This window comes from Saimiri boliviensis, chromosome 2 (genome assembly GCF_048565385.1).
Source record: "Saimiri boliviensis isolate mSaiBol1 chromosome 2, mSaiBol1.pri, whole genome shotgun sequence".
In the NCBI taxonomy this organism is placed as follows: domain Eukaryota; kingdom Metazoa; phylum Chordata; class Mammalia; order Primates; family Cebidae; genus Saimiri; species Saimiri boliviensis.
The window spans coordinates 207,432,886-207,452,745 of NC_133450.1; the positions used below are offsets into that span (position 1 = coordinate 207,432,886).

At 44.6% G+C, this 19,860-nt stretch overlaps 1 protein-coding gene across 1 annotated transcript; it reads right to left on the minus strand.

Moving 5' to 3' along the window:
• Nucleotides 1-763: 763 nt before the first annotated feature.
• TEX53 (testis expressed 53) lies at nt 764-5,419 on the minus strand. The gene is made up of 4 exons (XM_074390363.1): nt 5,375-5,419; nt 4,823-4,907; nt 2,182-2,343; nt 764-867 (listed from the first exon to the last, which is right to left on the minus strand). The coding sequence occupies exons 1-4, from the start codon at nt 5,417-5,419 to the stop codon at nt 764-766; spliced, it is 396 nt and encodes a 131-aa protein (XP_074246464.1).
• Nucleotides 5,420-19,860: the final 14,441 nt, after the last annotated feature.

Sequence of the window (19,860 nt, forward strand, 5' to 3'; positions counted from 1 at the left end):
ACCATCTCCTCCAGGAAGCCTTCCATGAATCCCTGAGTCAATTGCAAAATGCTTCTTTGCCATTTTGCTCTCCAGGTTTTTGCCCTGTTATGTCAAGAGTGATACGCTTCTGTGCCTGGCTCCCTGGTTCATGTGGAAACCACGTGGGGTCTTCTGCATATTACCCGTGATTCCATGCTCCGTGTTTCAGCACAAGCAGTGCTGAGTATGCACTGGCTACACATTGCATAACTCTAGGGCTGCTGTTCACGGAGTTTTTCACAACCTGCTCTGCTCTTCCCTATGGCCTTGAGCATCAAATGAAGTCGCACAGTAGGTGAGCAGAATTGTGCCCTCAAGCTCTGGACATTTTTGACAGTGGCGTGAGGAGGCTTCGTTGTTAGGTTGGTTAGGAGTGACTGAAACAAAATGTGTTAATGTGTTAAAATGATAAAACCATGTTTCTTTCCAAGAGGTGGCAGGGTCTAATTGTTCCATGTTCTTAGGAATGTCAGAGGTAGGGCTGGGAAAGGGGGAAAGAGGAGAGACATATCCTCTGATGTGACCAAGGACTTTAATTGGAGGCAGCTCCCCCCACGGTGGCTTTTTCAGAAGCTGGAGTGACTCTTGCTGGTGGCACAGGGATGGCTCAGATGTCGTCTCCTCTTGCAGGGGAGTTTCTGAATCAGTCTTCATGACTCCTGTCCACTGCTGTCTTCCTCGTGGAGACGCCCAGCAGCTGTGCAGCCTTGAGAACCCGCATGGGTGCAGCCGGCTAGAATGTTCAGAGCCTCCTAAGGGTGCATGCTTTGAGCATCACGCGGGTGTCATAGGGGAGGCGTGAATGTCTGTTTGGCACAGCACTATGGAGCGAATTTGTGTTCAGATCTGAAAGAACAGGAATAAACGTATCCTGGGTAAAGGCTTTGAGTGATGCGTGAATAACCCATCTTGGTTGTACTCCACTCAGAGACCCCTCAAATAATTCACGGCTTTGAAAATAAAAGTTTGCTTGCATGAGCTAAGGATGACCTCAAGCTGGGTAAAGCAGTTGAGATTTTAGAGTTGACTCATTACCTCAGCATGGCCCAACTGATCCTAATACACGTCCACAGTTACTGTTGGTGCACGCACTTACACACGGTGCCTCCCTTCCTCCTCCTAAGAGCCCGTGCAGTGGGCAATATATTTTCGTTACCCTCATTTTGGAGAGAAGGATGCTGAGGTTTAGAGAGGGAGGGTCAGCGACATGTCCAAGCTCAGTAAGCAGCCAAGGCAGAGTTTAAACTACCATCTGATAAAATTATGGCCAGGCACAATGGCTCACATGTATAACCCCTGCACTTTGGGAGACCCAGGCAGGTGGATCATGAGGTCAGCCTGGTCCAAGACCAGGCTGGCCAACATGGTGAAACTGTCTCTACTAAAGATACAAAAAAAAAAAAAAAGTTAGATGTGGTGGCCTGTGCCTATAATCCCAGCACTTTGGGAGGCTGAGGTGGGCAAATCACAAGGTCGGGAGTTCAAGACCAGGCTGGCCAACATGGTGAAACCCTGTCTCTACTAGAGACACAAAAATAAAAAAAAAAAAGTTAGATGTGGTAGCCTGTGCCTATAATCCCAGCACTTTGGGAGGCCGAGGCGGGCAAATCACAAAGTTGGGAGTTCAAGACCAGCCTTGCCCACATGATGAAACCCTGTCTCTACTAAAAATGCAAAAATTAGCCAGGCATGGTGGCGCACACCTATAATCCCGGCTACTCAGCAGCCACTCAGGAGGCTGAGGCAGGAGAATTGCTTGAACCTGGGAGCTGGAGGTTGCAGTGAGCCAAGATGGTGCCACTGCACTCCAGCCTGGGCGACAGGATGAGACTCCGTCTCAAAAAATAAATAAATAAATAAATAAAATCAAATAAATAAAAGCAAAGTTCAATGAACTCAGTGAATAAATAAATAAACTGCCGTGGAGGGCTAAAGCCAGTGATTTCAATGAATATCTACTACCTAATAATGAATCTCTAATAACTGATAGAGTCTTTAGGCTGTGTCGTTCCAGGCTGGAGTAACTATGGCCTTTCCGTACTCCCAGAAGACTGAAAGAAATCTGCGAGGGTCCCAGCAGGAGGTGGCCAGGGAGGCAGAGGCCCAGAGAAATCATTCAGGTGTTCCTGACACTATTACACACCCACCTCTGGAACCTGCCAGAGGACCGTGGGTGATGCTGTTGGAACACCCTTGGGTTGTGGAAGCCAGCAGTGGTGGAAGAGCCCTCACCGGCCTTGCAGCAACAACAGAACATCTTGGACCCCGTGCTTTGGTGGGCGATGGGAGGAGGGAAGGGCACTGGGGCTCCTGGCTTTGCAGCTCCAATCCCAGAAAGCCATTGTTATCTAAGCCCTGGGTCATACTAGGCCCTCCCCTGCTGTAGCTCCCTGTGGCCAGGAGTTCCAGGCCCACCTGCCTGGGCCCACCACCGTGAGGGCTCATCTTTCCTCCACTGTGGAAAGGATCTGGAGCCTCTGCTCTGCCAGTCTTTACCTGTAGCATTGCCGCCTTGAACCGCAGATGTTGGGGGTCTGGCGCTGTTCTCTGGACAGCGTTGTTTTCTAGATGAACTTAAGACTGCTGCTGAAAAATGTGAATCTCTCCTTTGCCAGGTCCTATGGCAGCAGCACCCAGGAGATGCGGCAGCCCACACAGACAAGCTCATGTTTAGTAGGAGTCAGATTTGCCTTCCCTCTAGGTGTGTGTGTGCTCTTGGGTTGTAATCTTTTTGTGCCTCACTTTATTTTATTTATTTATTTTTGAGACACAGTCTATGTAGTTCAGGCAGGAGTGAAGTGGCATAATCATAGCTCACTGCAGCCTGGGACTCCTAGGCTTAAGTGATCCTTCTGCTTCAACTTCCTGAGTATCTGGGGCTACAGGTGTGTGACACCACTCCTGTCTAATTTTTTTTTTTTTTTTTTTTTTACTTTTTGTAGAGACAGGATCTTGCTGTTCCGCCCAGGATGGTCTTAAACACCTGGCCTCAAGTAATCCTCCTGCCTCAGCCTCCCAAAGTGGTGAGATTACAGGCATCAGTGACTGTGCCCAGCCACTGGCCTCACTTTCTTATCTGGAAAATGGGAACGGTAATACCACCTTGGAGTCATGAGAGTGTCTGTAAACTGGCTGCTCTGAGGGGAGGTGCTCCAGACTGCTTTCCATGCTCATTGTCTTCCCACGTGGCTCCATTATTCCAGCTGGGCCCAGGTCCTATGGCAGCATGATGATGAAGCCCAGCCTTGCTGGTCCCGGTCCTGCCACTGCCACTCACTTGCTGTTAATTTTTTTCAAAAGAGATTAGGATTTATTAATTAGATCTGCTTTTTAATACTCTGGTCAATTCACTGCAACCTCTGTCTCCCGGGTTCAAATGATTCTCCTGCCTCAGCCTCCTGAGTAGCTGGGACTACAGGTGTGTGTCACCACGCCCAGCTAATTTTTGTATTTTCAGTAGAGACAGGGTTTCAACATGTTGGTCAGGCTGGTCTGGAACTCCTTACCTCATGATCCACCCACCTTGGTCTCCCAAAGTGCTGGGATTATAGGCGTGAGCCACTGTGCCTGGCTGCTTTTTTTTTTTTTTTTTCTTTAATCTCAGAAAGTAATGGGAATAGACACAGACATGGTGTCAAGATCACTGACATTCATTGAGCATTTGGGAAGATCCTTTGTCATCGCTGAGCTCATGTCATTTTTGTCTCCGCGTTGCAAGGCAGGACTTTGTCCGATTTTCCAGATGGAGGGAGTTGAGTCTCAGAAAGGTGACTTGTTCAAGTGTGGCAGCCAAGAGGAACAGCTGGGATTTTAATGTCGTTTTAACTGAAGGCAGAGCTTATTCTGTCTATGCAATTCCAGAATGAGATGTTCAGAAACACCTTGACCTCCAAGAGTTGATGGTAAGTGGTTTTTAAGTGGAAAGGCTCCAGATGAAGCCTGGCAGAACAGCATCACAGGTAAGAGCACACTTTTTTTTTTTTTTTTTTTTTTTTTACTTAGATGGACTTCGGATCCTAATTCCTCCTGCATCTTGCTGTGTAATTTCGAGCAGTTTAGCCTCCTTAAACCTCAGTTTTCCAGTCTTTACAATGGCATGGTAAAACCTCCCCACAGAGTGCCGTTGCAAGGATTTGGTGACATAAAGATGTCAAGTGCTTTGCAGGATATCTGGCATACCGTAAGCGTTTAGTATCACTGAGATGCTGGCTGGGATGGAGTGGAGTGTGGCGTTTCTTGCATTACCAATGCCCACCTCTAGAGGGAAGCAGGAGCCAATTGAAAGGGTCCTTGGGTTGTCCACAGTGGGCTGTGAGTTTCAGGTCTCTAGGGACCCCACAGCACTTTGATCAGAATAAGAAAGATCAATGAGATCAAACAGGAAGACTTCTGGAGCTGGAGGAGCTCTTAGGAGTCTTTCAGCACAGGTGGGGAGACTGGGACCCAGAGAGAGAGAAACGGTGGGGTCAAGGCAAATAGGGGTTCTTATAGCACTTTACTTCTTGCAGCAAAGTGAATAGGTGTCCAGGAGTGATGGGGACATTTTCTATTTTAGCACAGAAAGATTACCCCCTCCTACCCTTAGGTCTAAGCCAGGCGTCTCCAAACTACGGCCCGCGGGCCGCATGCGGCCCCCTGAGGCCATTTATCCGGCCCGCCGCCGCACTTCAGGAAGGGGCACCTCTTTCATTGGTGGTCAGTGAGAGGAGCACAGTATGTGGCAGCTCTCCAACGGTCTGAGGGACAGTGAACAGGCCCCCTGTGTAAAAAGTTTGGGGACGCCTGGATGAGCCTCACTCACCTGCAGCTGGCAGAGTGGACAGGAGGCTGTCTGTGATGTCACAGAGTGGGGCAACCAGAGAATGTGGGGGACAGTAGGGTTTGGACTAAACCACAAAGGCAGGGAGGAGGGAGGACATATGCTGACCCTCTCTCCAGCGGTCCATCCCTTTGTCCACCATGCTGCATTGTTCACTGTGCCTGTCAGGTCGGCTGGAGTGGTTCTGCCTCACGAGTCTCTTATCCCTTTTGGACTAGTAGTCTAGCCAGGCCTGTTCTTCTCGTGGGGCTGCTAGAGGAAGACACAGCAAGCCCCACTGTGAAAACACATTTCTCAGCTGCTGCTAGTGTCCTATCTGCTGCATTTTCACTGCCAAGTCACATGACAATTTAGTTTCTTCTCACCGGAAGGGATATTGGTGAATTACTGACTGCTGCCGCCTCCTCTCCTGTCCTGGCCTCTGTGGCATCGTGGCAGAAACCTGCCCCAGAATGGGCTGCAGATTCTCCCGATGTCATTAGATGGAGCCCACCCAGATAACTGTGGATTATCTCAAGGTCACTGACTACCAACCTTAATGGTATCTTCAACCTTAATCTTCTTTTTCAGTGGGGTCATTATTCTGCCTACCACAGTCTTTAAACACTTGTATCAAGAAAATAAAAGAATGAAATAAATTCCCAGTTCTAAAAGCAGAAGAACAACAACAAAGTAACCAAAATAATGTGTAAGATTAAAAACAGAATTTACCAGAGTATTAAAAAGCAGAACTAATTAATAAATCAAAATCTTTTTTTGAAAAATATTAACAAAATAGAAATACTATGTAGCTTAATCAGGAAAAAGGGGGAAAGGCACAAATATATAAAATTAGAAAGAATAAGCAGGAAATAATTGTTGAAACAAAAGAAATTTAAAAAATCTTGAGAGTCCATTATATACTTTTATGTAAAAAAGTTTGAAAAACTCTATGAAGTAGATAATTTCTTGAGAAGATACAGTTTATTAAATTGACTGTGTTAAAGATAGAAACTATTCATTTCTGCAGAAGAAATTTATTAAGGAACTACCCTCCCTCAAATAGGACCAAACAGGTCCAGATAATTTCACAAAGAGAGTTTCACCAAGCTTTTAAAGACCAGTTACAGTACTACATAAATCATCCTAGAGCATATAAAATAAAACTTCCAACTTCCTTTTGTGAAGGAAGTGTATATTGACAACTGCATCTGATAGGGATAATACAAAAAGAGAAAATGATGCAGCATGTCACCCACCAATACTGATACAGAAGTACTTAATAAAGTATTAGTGAAGAGAATCCAGAATCATAGTATGAAGATAATAAATCACGGTCAGATGAAACTTATCTGTGGAATGGAAGTTTGATTCAATATGAGTAAAAAAATTATGTGATTTTTTTCCCTTACAGATGCTTAAAAAAAGGAAAGAGGGAATTGATGGATATTACATTAATATGATAAAATAGCACTCTCTTCATCTCTATCTCTATGTCTTTACCCTAAACTCAACGTCTTCCTTCATGTGCAAATACTGGAGCTATTTAAAATCAGGAAAGAAGCACAGAAAGCTACTAACTCTAATGTTGTACTGGTGGCATTAACCACTGCAATTAGATAAGGTAAATCAGAGACACAAAAATTAGAAGAAGAAGTTAAAGTATTTCTTTCTTTTTTTTTTTTTTTTTTTTTTTTTTGAGATGGAGTTTCACTCTTGTTACCCAGGCTGGAGTGCAATGGCGCGATCTCGGCTCACCGCAACCTCCGCCTCCCGGGTTCAGGCAATTCTCCTGCCTCAGCCTCCTGAGTAGCTGGGATTACAGGCACGTGCCACCATGCCCAGCTAATTTTTTGCATTTTTAGTAGAGACGGGGTTTCACCATGTTGACCAGGATGGTCTCGATCTCTCGACCTCGTGATCCACCCGCCTCGGCCTCCCAAAGTGCTGGGATTACAAGCTTGAGCCACCGCGCCCGGCCTGAAGTTAAAGTATTTCTACATGCAGATATTATAATAGTATTACAGGTAAGCCATAGGAAAGCAATAACAAAATGACTCAAACAATGAAAGAATTCAGAAGAGAAGCAGGACATGCACTTAGCATACTGAACTCAACAGTGTTATTATACACAAGCAGTAACTGTCTACAACAATAGTGAGGGAGAAAACTCCATTTACAATAGTAACAAAAGATACAATACTTAGAAATAAAGTTAATAAGAAATTTGCAAAAGTAATATGAATAACATTTGAAAATAGCCCTGAAACCCAAAGTAGGTTTGAACAAATGAAAAGCCATTTGTTGGTGGTTAGGAAGAATCAATGTTACAGATGGGTCAGTTCTTCCTAATTTATAATTTTCCCTAGGTTAATTGATAAATGTAGCACAATCATGACGAAAATAATATCAAGATTTTTATGAAGCTAGACAAATGATCCTAACATTTACATGAAAAAACAAGCAAGAATAAAACAGGCAGACTCCCCAGTGGAATAGAATAGGAAGTTCAGAAAGAGACACAAATATATATGAAAATTTCGTATATGATAATAAAGGTGTCGTCTCAGATGGATAATTGGACCAAAGATATTCTCCCTAATAAATATGCTGAAATGATTATGTAATCATTTGGATAACATGTAAAGTTAGATCCATACTTCCTAAATACATAACAGTAAATGCCAAATGGAACAGGTTATACATGTAAATAATAATACTATACAAGCAAATGAAGAGGTGTGGGTGAATTCCTCTATAAACTGGATGTAGTGAAAGGCTTTCTAATGAGAACCCAAAGTCCAGATTCAATGAAACATAAATAAATTTGACTTTGAGGAGCTAATATTTCTAGTATATAAAGAGCACTAAAAAACTAATGGGAAAAATACAAAAGAGTGGAAGACATAAACGGATAATTAATTTTGTTTGTGTGTTTGTTTTGTTTTGTTTTTTGAGATGGAGTCTCACTCTTGTTGCCCAGGCTGGAGTGCAATGGCGGGATCTTGGCTCACTGCAACCTCCACCTGCCTGGTTCAAGCGATTCTCCTGCTTCTGCCTTCCGAATAGCTGGGATTACAGGTGCTCGCCACCACATTCAGTTAATTTTTGTATTTTTCATAGAGATGGGGTTTCACCATGTTGGCCAATGTATGTCTTTAGAGCCAAATGGAAAAGACATGTACAGTTTTGCCAGATGTGGCAAGTTCTCTTCTGTAAGAGTTGATAAGCCAGGTCCAATGGCTCACACCTGCAGTCCCAGCACTCTGGGAGGCTGAGGTGGGCAGATCACCTGAGGTCAGGAGTTTGAGACCTGCCTGGCCAGCATGGTGAATCCCCATCTCTATTAAACATATAAAAATTAGCCTGGTATGGTGGTGGGTGCCTGTAATCCCAGCTACTTGGGGGGCTGAGGCAGGAGAATCGCTTCAACCCAGGAGGCAGAGGTTGCAGGGAGCCCCCGAGATGCTGCAAACTGGGAAATGTAAACAATTGGTGACTCTGGGTGAAAGGTAAATGGGAGTTCTCTGTATTATTCTTGAGACATTTATGTAAATTTGCAATTAATTCAAAAGGTATCCAAAAAGCTAATTTTTTTCCTTCCTTCCTTCCTGCCTTCCTTCCTCCCTCCCTCCCTCCCTCTCTCTCTCTCCCTCCCTTCCTCCCTCCCTTCTTTCCTCCCTCCCTCCCTCCTCCCTCCCTTCCTTCCTTCCTTCTTTTCTTTTTTTTGAAATGAAGTCTCACCCTGTTACCCAGGCTGGAGTGCAGTGGTGCAATCTCAGCTCACTGCAACCTCTGCCTCCTGGGTTCAAGTGATTCTCTTGCCTCAGCCTCCCTAGTAGCTGAGATTACAGGAGTGCACCACCATACCTGGCTGATTTTTGTATTTTTAGTTGAGATGGGGTTTCACCATGTTGACCAGGCTGGTCTCGAACTCCTGACCTCAGGTGATCCACCCACCTCAGCCTCCCAAAGTGCTGGGATTACAGGTGTGAGGCACTGCCCCCAGTCAAAAGGCTAAAACTTTTTTTTTTTTTTTTTTTTTAGATGGAGTTTTGCTTTTGTTGCCCAGGTTGGAATGCAATGACAGGATCTTGACTGCAACCTCTGCCTCCTGGGTTCAAGTGATTCTTGTGCCTCAGCCTCCTGAGTAGCTGGGATTACAGGCATGCACCACCATGCCTGGCTGATTTTGTATTTTTAGTAGAGGTGGGGTTTCTCCATGTTGGTCAGGCTGATCTCGAACTCCCGACCTCAGGTGATCCGCCTGCCTCGGCCTCCCGAAGGGTGAAAGTTTTAAAGCTTAGTTAAATGTGGCAATATATTTAAAAATGATAAGACGTTATTTGGTAAGGGGGAAAGGAAAAGAGGAGAGTTGTCCTCTGATGTGACCAAAAACTTTAATTGGAGGCAGCTCTTCCCATCGTGGCTTTTTCAGGAGCTGGAGTGACTCTTGCTGGTGGCACAAGGATGGCTCAGACGTCTTCTCCTCCTTCAGGGGAGTTTCTGAATCAGTCTTCATGACTTCTGCCCACCGCCCTCTTCCTCCTGGAGACACTCTAGCAGCTGTGTAGCGTCAGGAACCTGCATGGGTACGGCCGGCTAGAATGCTCAGGGCCTCCCAATGAGACACGGCTGGAACGGCCAGTGCTCCTGGCTGTAGCGGTTTAAGTTTCTCTTGTAAAAATTTCTTTGGGAAGCATATGAATTTAGATCTGAAAGAAGAAAGGAAAAAATTATTCTGGGTGAAGACTTTTGAGTTGGGCTTGGATGAACTGTTCAGGTCATTCATATCCACTGCTGATCTTTTCTCAGATATTTGAATCCCAAGGGACCCAAGGCAGCCCATAGCCTAGGACTTGGAGGTCTTTTGTGATGGGAGAAATTTCTTGCAGTGTGTTTTGTGTTGTGCTACTCTGGTAGCTTCAGTAATGGTAGAGTGTCTTGCAACGCACAGTGACATGGAAAGTCGGAGACTTGGGCCCATCCTGGCTCTGACACGTCATTCCCTAGTGCACTCATGAGAAGTCCCTTTCCCTCTGTAAGCCTCAGCCTTGTGGCAGGTGGTAAGGGCAGAGGGAAGGTAGGGAAGCTTCTACTTTCTCAAGCTTGATTTAAGCAGAGCTGTTCCTCTTTGATCTTTTATAGTAATGGGACGCTGTGAAATTTGGTTTTCAAGGGGGTTTAGTTGTTAGGAGAATTCAAAAGGACTGGGTTGGATAATCCTTAGTTCTCAGCAGGACTCCTGGGGTGGCTGTGAGTTATGTGAGGCCACCTGGGCATAGAGTTGGTGTCCAGCAGTGTGGCTGCATTTCTTCTTACTGGGATGTGCCACTGTCCCGGGATTGGGCATTGGTTCATCCATCACACAGGCATTTCACCCTGAGTTGAACTATACTCAGTCCACAAGTGTTTTCTGGCATGCTTTACTTGCCATGAACCTGGCTGGATCTAGGGAAATAACAGGGAACAAAACTGATGTAGGCACTGCCCTCCTTGCACTTACTGTCTAGTGGCCAAAGTAGATCTCAAGTAAGCATGTAAAAAATACACTTATGGGGCCAGGTGCCATGGCTCACGCCTGTAATCCCAGCACTTTGGGAGGCTGAGGTGGGTGGATCATGACGTCAGGAGTTCAAGACCAGCCTGGCCAAGATGGTGAAACCCTGTCTCTACTAAAAATACAAAAATTAGCCAAGCACGGTGGTGCGTGCCTGTAGTCCCAGCTACTTGGGAGGCTGAGGCAGAGAATTGCCTGAATCCAAGAGGCGGAGGTTGCAGTAAGCCCAGATCATGCCATTGCACTCCAGCCTGGGTGACAGAGCAAGACTCCATCTCAAAAACCAAACCAAACCAAACAAAAAACGAACAAACAAACAAACATAAACTTATAAGAAGATGCCACCAGGTACAGTGGTCACACCTGTAATCCCAGCACTTTGAGAGGCCAAGGTAGGTGGATAACAGGAGCTGGAGACCAGCCTGGCCAACATGGTGAAACCCTTTCTCTACTAAAAATACAAAAATTAGCTAGGCTTATTAGTGGGTGCCTGTAATCTCAGCTATTCAGGAGGCTGAGACAGGAAAATCGCTTGAACTTGGCAGGTGGAGGTTGCAGTGAGCCGAGATTGGAGATTGTGCTCTAGTCTGGACAACAGAGGGAGATTCCATCAGAAAGGAAGAAAAAAGGAAAGAAAGGAAAGAAGAAAGAAGAAAGAAAAAGAAAGTAAAAAGAAAGAAAGAGAGAGAGAAAAAGCATTATGCCAGAAAGCCTTGGAAGGAAAATATGGATGTGTGCCCTTTCTCCCCAGACCTGCTCCTCCTCATGCACTTCCTAGCTTGGAAGATCTTGGAGTCAGGTCATAGACTCTGGGGCCTCCCCAGTATGCTCTGGAATGTGACTGCAGCTACTTGATGGGAGCAATTCCATCTCTCCACCTCGCTTAGCTGAAATATCAATGGGGTCTGGTCATCAGTATCAGGCCCTCTGGGGGTTTCTGGTCAGCATTAGAACCCCAATTTGGGACTCACCCCCAAACTCACTGCTGCTGGAGGAAGCTCTCTTTTCCGGCTGGATCAGGGGTTGTCTCAAAGGCAAATGGGAGGCTGCGTTAATGCGCTTGGGATTTTGTCTGTCAAGCTCGTCCCTCTGAAGCTGCAAATCTGGCAATGAGAATTCCACAGTTACGTGGGGAGGCTTAGGTGAGATCATGGAAGTGAAGCTGTTTTGCAAGGTCTGAAGCCGCGCACACAGGCAAGTGGTGGTTATTATGGGGTGGGGGCCGACCTGAAACTACCACCTCCTGTCCTCTGAGGACTTCCCCTCACAGGCAGGTGCTAGATTCAAAGTGTGTATTTAAAAAAACACATTATATTTGTACATATGTATGGGGTACATGTGAAATTTTGTTACGTGCATAGAACATGTAATGATCAAGTCAGTGCAAAGTATGTATTCTTTTTAAAACATTAACATTTTTCTATTTATAAATGTAATGCATACTCTTTATATAAAAGTTAGGAAGGCTGGGCGTGGTAGCTCACGCTTGTAATGCCAGCACTTTGGGAGGCTGAGGTGAGTGGATCACAAGGTCAGGAGATCGAGACTATCCTGGCTAATGTGGTGAAACCCTGTCTTTACTAAAAATACAAAAAATTAGCCAGGTGTGGTGGCACATGTCTGTAGTCCCAGCTACTTGGGAGGCTGAGGCAGGAGAATCGCTTGAACCCAGTAGGTGGAGTTGCAGTGAGCTGAGATTGTGCCACTGCTCTTTGGCCTGGGCGGCAGAGTGAGACTGTCTCAAAAAATAAAAAATAAAAAAAAAAAAAGTTATGAAATATTGAATAGTATGAAGGAGGAAAAAATGCTCCAAACACCTCTTCCTCCAGTTGCTACCACAGTTCCAGTCGCTTCCTATCTGTATTTTACAGTCCATCATATCCTATGTATTATGGATAAATTTTACTTAATTTATTTCTTTTTTGTGACAGGGATCTGCTCTGCTGCCCAGGCTGGAGTGCAGTGGTAGATCATAGCTCACAGTAACCTCAAACTCCCAGGCTCAAGCAATCCTCCTACCTCAGCCTCCTGAGTAGCTGGGACTCAGGCATGTGTCACCCAGCTAATTTTTAAAATTTTTTGTAGAGAACAGGAGTCTCACTATGTTGCCAGGCTGCTCTTGAACCCCTGGCCTCCAGTGATCCTTTAGCCTCAGCCTCCCAAAGTGCTAACATCACAGATGTGAGCCACCCCACCCAGCCCTTTACTTGGCTTTATTCATATACATTATAACATAAACATTTTTCTTGTGTCACTAAATTTAAAAAATGGTTGTACAATATTCTAGTTTTTGAGTAATGTAAGATTTATTTAACTGAAGTTCTCATATTGGAATTTTTGTTGGTTATTTTTTTGAGAGGGAGGTCTCACTCTGGCACCTAGGCTGGAGTGCAGTGGTGCAATCGTGACTTACTGCAGCCTCTACCTCCTGGGCTCAAGCGATCCTCCCACTTCAGCCTCCTGAGTAGCCAAAATTACAGGTGTGCACCACTATGTCTCAGTAACTTTTTATTATTTGTAGAGGTGGGATCTTCCCATGTTGCTTAGGCTGGTCTTGAACTTCTGGGCTCAAGTGATCCTGGGCTCAAGCAATCCTCCCACTTCAGCCTCCCGAGTAGCCAAAATTACAGGTGTGCACCACCATGTCTCAGTAACTTTTTATTATTTGTAGAGGCGGGATCTTCTCATGTTGCTTAGGCTGGTCTTGAACTTCTGGGCTCAAATGATCCTCCTGCCTCCCAAAGCGCTGGGGTTACAGGTATAAGCCACTGCACCCAGCTCAAATTTTGCTGCTATAAATACTATCGTGATGAACATTGTTGTATATGAGACTTTGTCTTTATATACTTTTAGGTTTCTAGAAGAACAACAAATAATTTTGTCAACAGTCTGAGCTGTGTTCTGTAATACACAGCTCTGTCATTTATTAGCTGCATACCTTGACTAATTGCTTGCCACCCACCTGCCTCTCCATTCATATCTGAAAATGTTCAGTTTGAATACTAATGTCCACTTCTTAGAGTTTTTGTGGGGATTAAATAATATCATTTGGCTGGGGGCGGTGTCTCATGCCTGTAATCCCGGCACTTTGGGAAGTTGAGGTGGGCAAATCATGAGGTCAGCAGTTCACGACCAGCTTGGCCAACATGGTGAAACCCCGTCTCTTCTAAAAATACAAAAAGTAGCTGGACATGATGGCACATGCCTGTAATCCCAGTTGCTCAGGAGGCTGAGGCAGGAGAATTGCTTGAACCTGGGAGATGGAGGTTGCAGTGAGCTGAGATCACACCACCACACTCCAGCCTGGGCTACAAAGTGAGTCTCCATCTTAAAAAAAAAAAAAAAAAAAATCATTTTACTGTTAAAATGTGAAATACACACTCTGAAACAGTAAGGGATTTATCTGACCACAGCTGGGTCCCCAGTGCCTAGACAGTGCTTTGCATGCTATAGGGTCTCAGTAATTATCATCATTCTTACCTTGGGAAAAGGCATTGATATTTGTAAGGTTCTTGATTTTTATTGTGACTCTACTTCGAGGGGAAGTATTTTAAATACCCTCACATGTGGATTTCTGTCAAAATACACCTTTGTACTGTCCTGTCTCTCAATGGGACTCTGCTACTTCCTGGCCATCTGTGCTCATCCCCTCCCACCTGTGTGAGTCCTAGCTTTGCCTGATCTTGAAAATAATGCTTCTCCTTCTCCTTCTTGTTTTTTTTTCTGTTTGAAATTGTTGATTTTGATCCCTGATCTTCTCTGCTTGACCTCTTGTCCTGGATCTTCAAGAAGGATTTGAGGCGAGGCATGGTGGCTCACGCCTGTAATCCCAGTACTTTGGGAGGCCAAACTGGGCGGATCACAAGGTCAAGAGATAGAGACCATCCTGGCCAACATGGTGAAACCCCATTTCTACTAAAAATGCAAAAATCAGCTGGGCTTGATGGCACACACCTGTAGTCCCAGCTGTTTGGGAAGCTGAGGCAGGAGAATCACTTGAATCTGGGAGGCGGAGGTTGCAGTGAGCTGAGATCACACCATTGCACTCCAGCCTGGGCAACAAGAGTGAAACTCCATCTCAAAAAAAAAAAAAAAAAAAAGGATTTTATTATAAACTGAAAGCCAGGGTGCCTTCTCTGTGTTTCTTTCTTCCCTTGACATGGTGGCCTAGGAAGCTTCATGTTTCAGACGCCCTGGCTAAAGATGAAAAAGGGATGGCTGGTTTGTACTAGACTTTGTGTGAGCAAGATATGCATTTTTATTTTGTAAACCATTGAGATTTCAAGGCTTATTTGTTTTAGCAGCAGAACATATTCTATCCTGATCAGTACCTATATATGGTTTCTATATGTTGAGTGCCTACTCTGTGCTGGGCCCTGAGCTAGGTGCTTATTTATATTGCCTCATTTTACTGTCCCAGTGATCCTGAAAAACAATAATGTGTTGTGAATATCCCTGTTTTACAGGTAAGGACAGTGAGGCTCGGGGAGATCAAGTGACTTGCCCAACTTCTGTGGTGGAGCTGAGATCTGAACTAGCATGTGTCGCTCTCAAAACAGGGATCTTCACTACTATTTGTGTAGTCTTTAATCCAGTGCTTCTTAAAGTATAATGCACACTCAAATTTACCTGGAGATCCTGTCAAAGGGCCGGTTCTGATTCAGTAGGTTTGGAGCAGGGTTTGAAAATGCATTTCTAACAAGCTCCCAAGGGATGCCAATATTGCTGGTCCATAGCCTACACTTTAATTACAAGAGTTTAAGTTCTCTTGTTTATTGGTTGAGTTAGCCATCCAACACCCACATCATTTTAAATTGGAATTATCACTCAAAAGATGAAGGCGGTCTGGGAGTATCCCAGCAGGCAGGGAGTGAGCATGATGAGGTTTAGAGAGGCCATGCAGAATGTCCCTATCTGATACCTACTTTGGGTTGATGGCTTGTGCTCTTGGGGTTGACTGGGAACCTTGGAGTCTCGGATGACACAGGGCTCCCGACAGTCCCTGCAGCATAAACAGAAGATCTTCGAGATCAGGCTTTGGTGGGCTGCTGTTGGAGGTAAAGCAATGAGGGGCATGGATTCTGGAATCTGAATTCCAGATGCCCATTGGAAATTGACTGTGGTGGGGTGTCATTGGGACAGCCTCTCCCAAGGTATGAATACTCCTCCCCTCTCCCGAATCTTCTGTAGCTTCCCTTGGCCCGCAGATCCAGGCCCTTCTGCCTAGGCCATTTTTCCTATTCCGTACTAAGTTTTCTTACCCATGGAAAGGAGTGGAAACCTCTACTCTGCCAGCTTTGTTTGCAGGGATGCCTTGGTGAATCAGCCAATCTTGAGTTTGAGCCCAATTCACTGGGCTGGGCTGTTTCCTAAATAAACATAAGACTGTGGCTGAAAAATGCTCATCCTTCACCTGTGTTCACACTCATGACAGGAAAATCCCACCTCATGCAGACATGCATGTAAACATGCTGATGTTTCAGAGCTCTGTGTCCTACCCCACTCATAGGTTCATGTCCTTGGTAGATTACTTACCCTTTCTGAATTTCACTTTCATCATGTGAAAAATGAGAATAGCAGTGTCTACTTTGCCGCAGTAAAGAATCAAATATAGGAAAACTAATCCCTGTGGTTCTAGGCATACAATAAGTGCTCAATCAATGGTCATTGCATTTCCCTCCCTTCTCTTCATGTAACTTACTGGCTTCAAATTATCCCAGCTGGTCCAGGTTCTATGGTAAGGAAGCATATAGACTTGTAGGTTTAAATTCCGGTTTTGCCACTAATTTCCTGGAGGGCTTGGGTAGGTCCATGTTTCTTTCTGTGTCTCAGGCTCCTCATCAGGAATAAGAAATTAGACTAGATGATCCCTTCAAGGATCTTTCTAGTTTTGAAGGTCCAGGACTATAAGGCCTTGCTTTAGTCCCAAATTCCTTTATTTGTATATCAACTTTTCCAAATCTCTGTATACATTCTGTTCTCACTCCCCTTCTTGTGCCAAAACCCCCCTTTAAAAGGAAATTCCTATCATGGTATTGGTTAGGCGTCCCTCCCAATACCTAATTCACTTCGCTTTGTGAGCGTTGCCTTCAATATAGCCACTTGAGTCTCACTTTCTCTACTGCTATACCCTGGCCTGAGCCACCATCATCTCTTCCCTGAATTATTGCAAGAGCCTCCTGGCTGGTCTCCTTATTTCTCTTACCCTGGCTTCCTTCATAATTAATACAAAAGCTGGGGTAGTTCTGTTAAAATGTATCATGTCACCCTTCAGCTCAAAACTTCCAAGGATTGGAAAAAATGGGTATAGTAGATGGAGAGATATAGTATGGAAGGAAGAACTGGAAACACAAATATAAATTCTAGTTCTTTTTTATTTTTGAGAGGGAGTCTCACTCTTGTCACCCAGGCTGGAGTGCAGTGGTGTGATCTTGGCTCACTGCAACCTCCGCCTCCTGGGTTCAAGTGATTCTCCTGCCTCAGTCTCCTGAGTAGCTGGGACTACAGGCATGTGCTACCACACATGGCTGATTTTTGTATTTGTAGTAGAGACGGGGTTTCACTATGTTGGCCAGGCTGGTCTCGAACTCCTGACCTCGTGGTCCACCCATCTCAGCCTCCCAAAGTGCTGGAATTACAGGCATGAGCCACTGCACCTGGCCAAAATTCTAGTTCTATAAAAACCAGTAGCTGAAGAAAATAGGTATTGGGTAGGGTTAACAACAGATTGGACAAAGTAAAAGCAATGATCAGTAAACTTGCAAAAAGTTCAAAAGAAATGATCCAAACTGAAGCAGAGACAGAAAAAAAGATTTAAAAAGGATGAAGAGTACACTACTGACCCGAGGGAAGCTATCAAGCTGTCAAACATGCACGTGTGACTGGACTCTCAGAAGGACCAAGGGCAGAAAAAATATTTGAAGCAATCGTGACTGAAAATTTACCAAATTTGATGGAAAGCATCAGCATAAGTACTCAGTGGGCACCAAACGTGAAAAACAAAAAGAAAATCACACCTAGGCTCATTTTAGTCAAATGGCTAAAAACGAAACTAAAGAACAGGATCTTAAAACAACTGGAATAAATAAGGATGAAAAAAAGAAACTGTAAACCTTTTACTTCATATTCCATGAAAATATCCTTCAACAATTAAGGCAACATGAAGACACTGTAAGATAAACAAAAATAGAATTTGTCTTTAGAAGACCCAGGCTGTAAAAAATATTCAAATATTGAAGGAAAATGATACCAGATGGAAATTCACATTTACAGAAAGGGATGAATAGGATAAGAAATGGCAGATAGTGGGGGGTAAATGGAAACTTTTTTTTTTTTTTTGAGACAAAGTTTCACTCTGTCACCCAGGCTGGAGTACAGTGGCGTGATCACAGCTCACTGCAGCCTCAAACTCCTGGGCTCACGTGATCCTCCTGCTTCAGCCTCCCCAGTAACTGGGACTACAGGCATGCACCACCAGGCCTGGCTAATTTTTGTATCTTTTGTAGATTCGGGGTCTCTCTATGTAGCCCAGGCTGGTCTTGAACTCCTGGGCTCAAGTGATCCTCCCACCTTGGCCTCAAAAGGTGCTGGGATTGCAGGAGTGAGCCACTGCACCTGGCCAAAAATATTTTTTTCACTTAGTCTTTCTTTTCTCCAAAATTGTTCAGTGGTTTTGCATATTCCTCAGAAGAAAAACCGAAGTTCTCACCTGGGTTTTAAGATATTCTGTAATCTAATCATCCTTCTTCCCTCCTCCTGCCTACCCACAACCTTCATCACCAACTCTGTCTTTAATTCCTTCAGTTCCCTAATTCCATTTGCCCCCTTGCTGAGTTTTAAAACATAGCAAGCTCTCAACTCAGAAATTTGTGCTTGTTTTACTGTCTGCCTGGAATGAAGTTTTCTTAGATAACAACATTCTGTCATTACCTTCAAGTGTTTGCTTAAATGTTACCTTTTCTAGTGAGACTTTCTCTGTCCACTGTATTTAATATTATACCCCCTTGTACCTCCTAATCTCTTCTTCACTTCTTTTCAGATCCTTCCTTCCTTCCTTCTTTCCTTCCTCTTTCTTTCTCTCTCTCTCTTTCTTTCTTTCTTTTTCTTTCTTTCTTTGTTTCTTTCTTTCTCTTCACAGGGTCTCACTCTATGCTCAGGCTGGAGTGCATGCAGTGTCACAGTCATGGTTCAGTGCAGCCTTGAACTTCTGGGTTCCTCCTGGCTCAGCCTCCTGAAAAGCTGGGACTAGAGGTGCATGCCGCCAAGCCCAGCAAATTCTTAATTTTTTTTTTTTTTTTTTTAAGAGAAGGGGTCTCACTCTATTGCCCAGATTGATCTTGAAATCAAGTGATCCTCCCATGTCGGCCTCCCAAAGTGCTAGGATTACATATGTGAGCCACCGTGCCCAGCCTCATTTTCTACACTCTATATAATTTGCTACGCTACTGTGTTTAAGATCTGCCTCTCCCCACTAAATTATAAGTCACATGAAGTCACGGATTTCAGCTGTTTGGTTTTCAGCTCTATTCTCAGTGTCTAGAGCAGTACATAGCATAGTGCAGGAAGTCAATAATTGTTTGTAGAATAAAAATCGATGGTGTTTGTAGAATAAACTAGCATTTGTTCTTGTCTTGAGTAGAAGCATTTGCATGCCCTGGGGGCAGCAGAGAGGTGGGTGGTAGTTTTTGTGCCAGAAACATCACAAGCTGTAGGACATAGCTTACCTCATTCACGTGCTAAGCTGACTGATTATTGCATGAGTCAATTTTAGTTCTGCTCTGTTTGCTGGTTGGGACTATTTTTCTTTTCTGTTCACTGCAAAGCATATCTATCTTCTTCCCATGTTCCCTACTTTATAAAATGATCCTACTATTCACTCTGTCTTTAGAGCCAGAAGCCTGCCAACCTCCTGCCATCCGCTTACATTCATCAGTCTCTGAACTTTCTAAATACGCCTTCAATCTGTCTGCCCAATCAATCCTTTGCCATTTCCTTCTCTGTAGTGTAAGCCACCATTACTTCTCACCTGGACCACTGCTTAAACTTTCTCATTAGCTTGTTTGCGTCCACTTAAAGCTAGAGTTATCTGGTAGACATGTAAATCTTACCTCTCTTCTGCCCCAACAACCCACCGCCCCACCAAAGGGGGTCCCCAAGTCTGCAGATCCAACTCCTTTTGTGATCACCACTGTTATTCTCTTCAGCCTCATCTTCTCTGGGTTGCACTCACCGCCCTACAGCCACAAGAGATGCTGTATAGGCAGCTCCCCCAATCACCTTTTACCGCATGGATTCTGTTCACATCCTGCTCCCTCTACCTGGGATGTTCTTACCTCAATCCTTCACTCATCAAATGTCAGGATTCAGCTCAGGAGCTGCAGGAAGCCTGGGATGAGTTAGGAGTCCCTCTCTTGTGCTCCTACAACACTCCTCATTAGCCCACCATGTTTTTCTATATCACAGCCTGTTATTGTACAGTGAC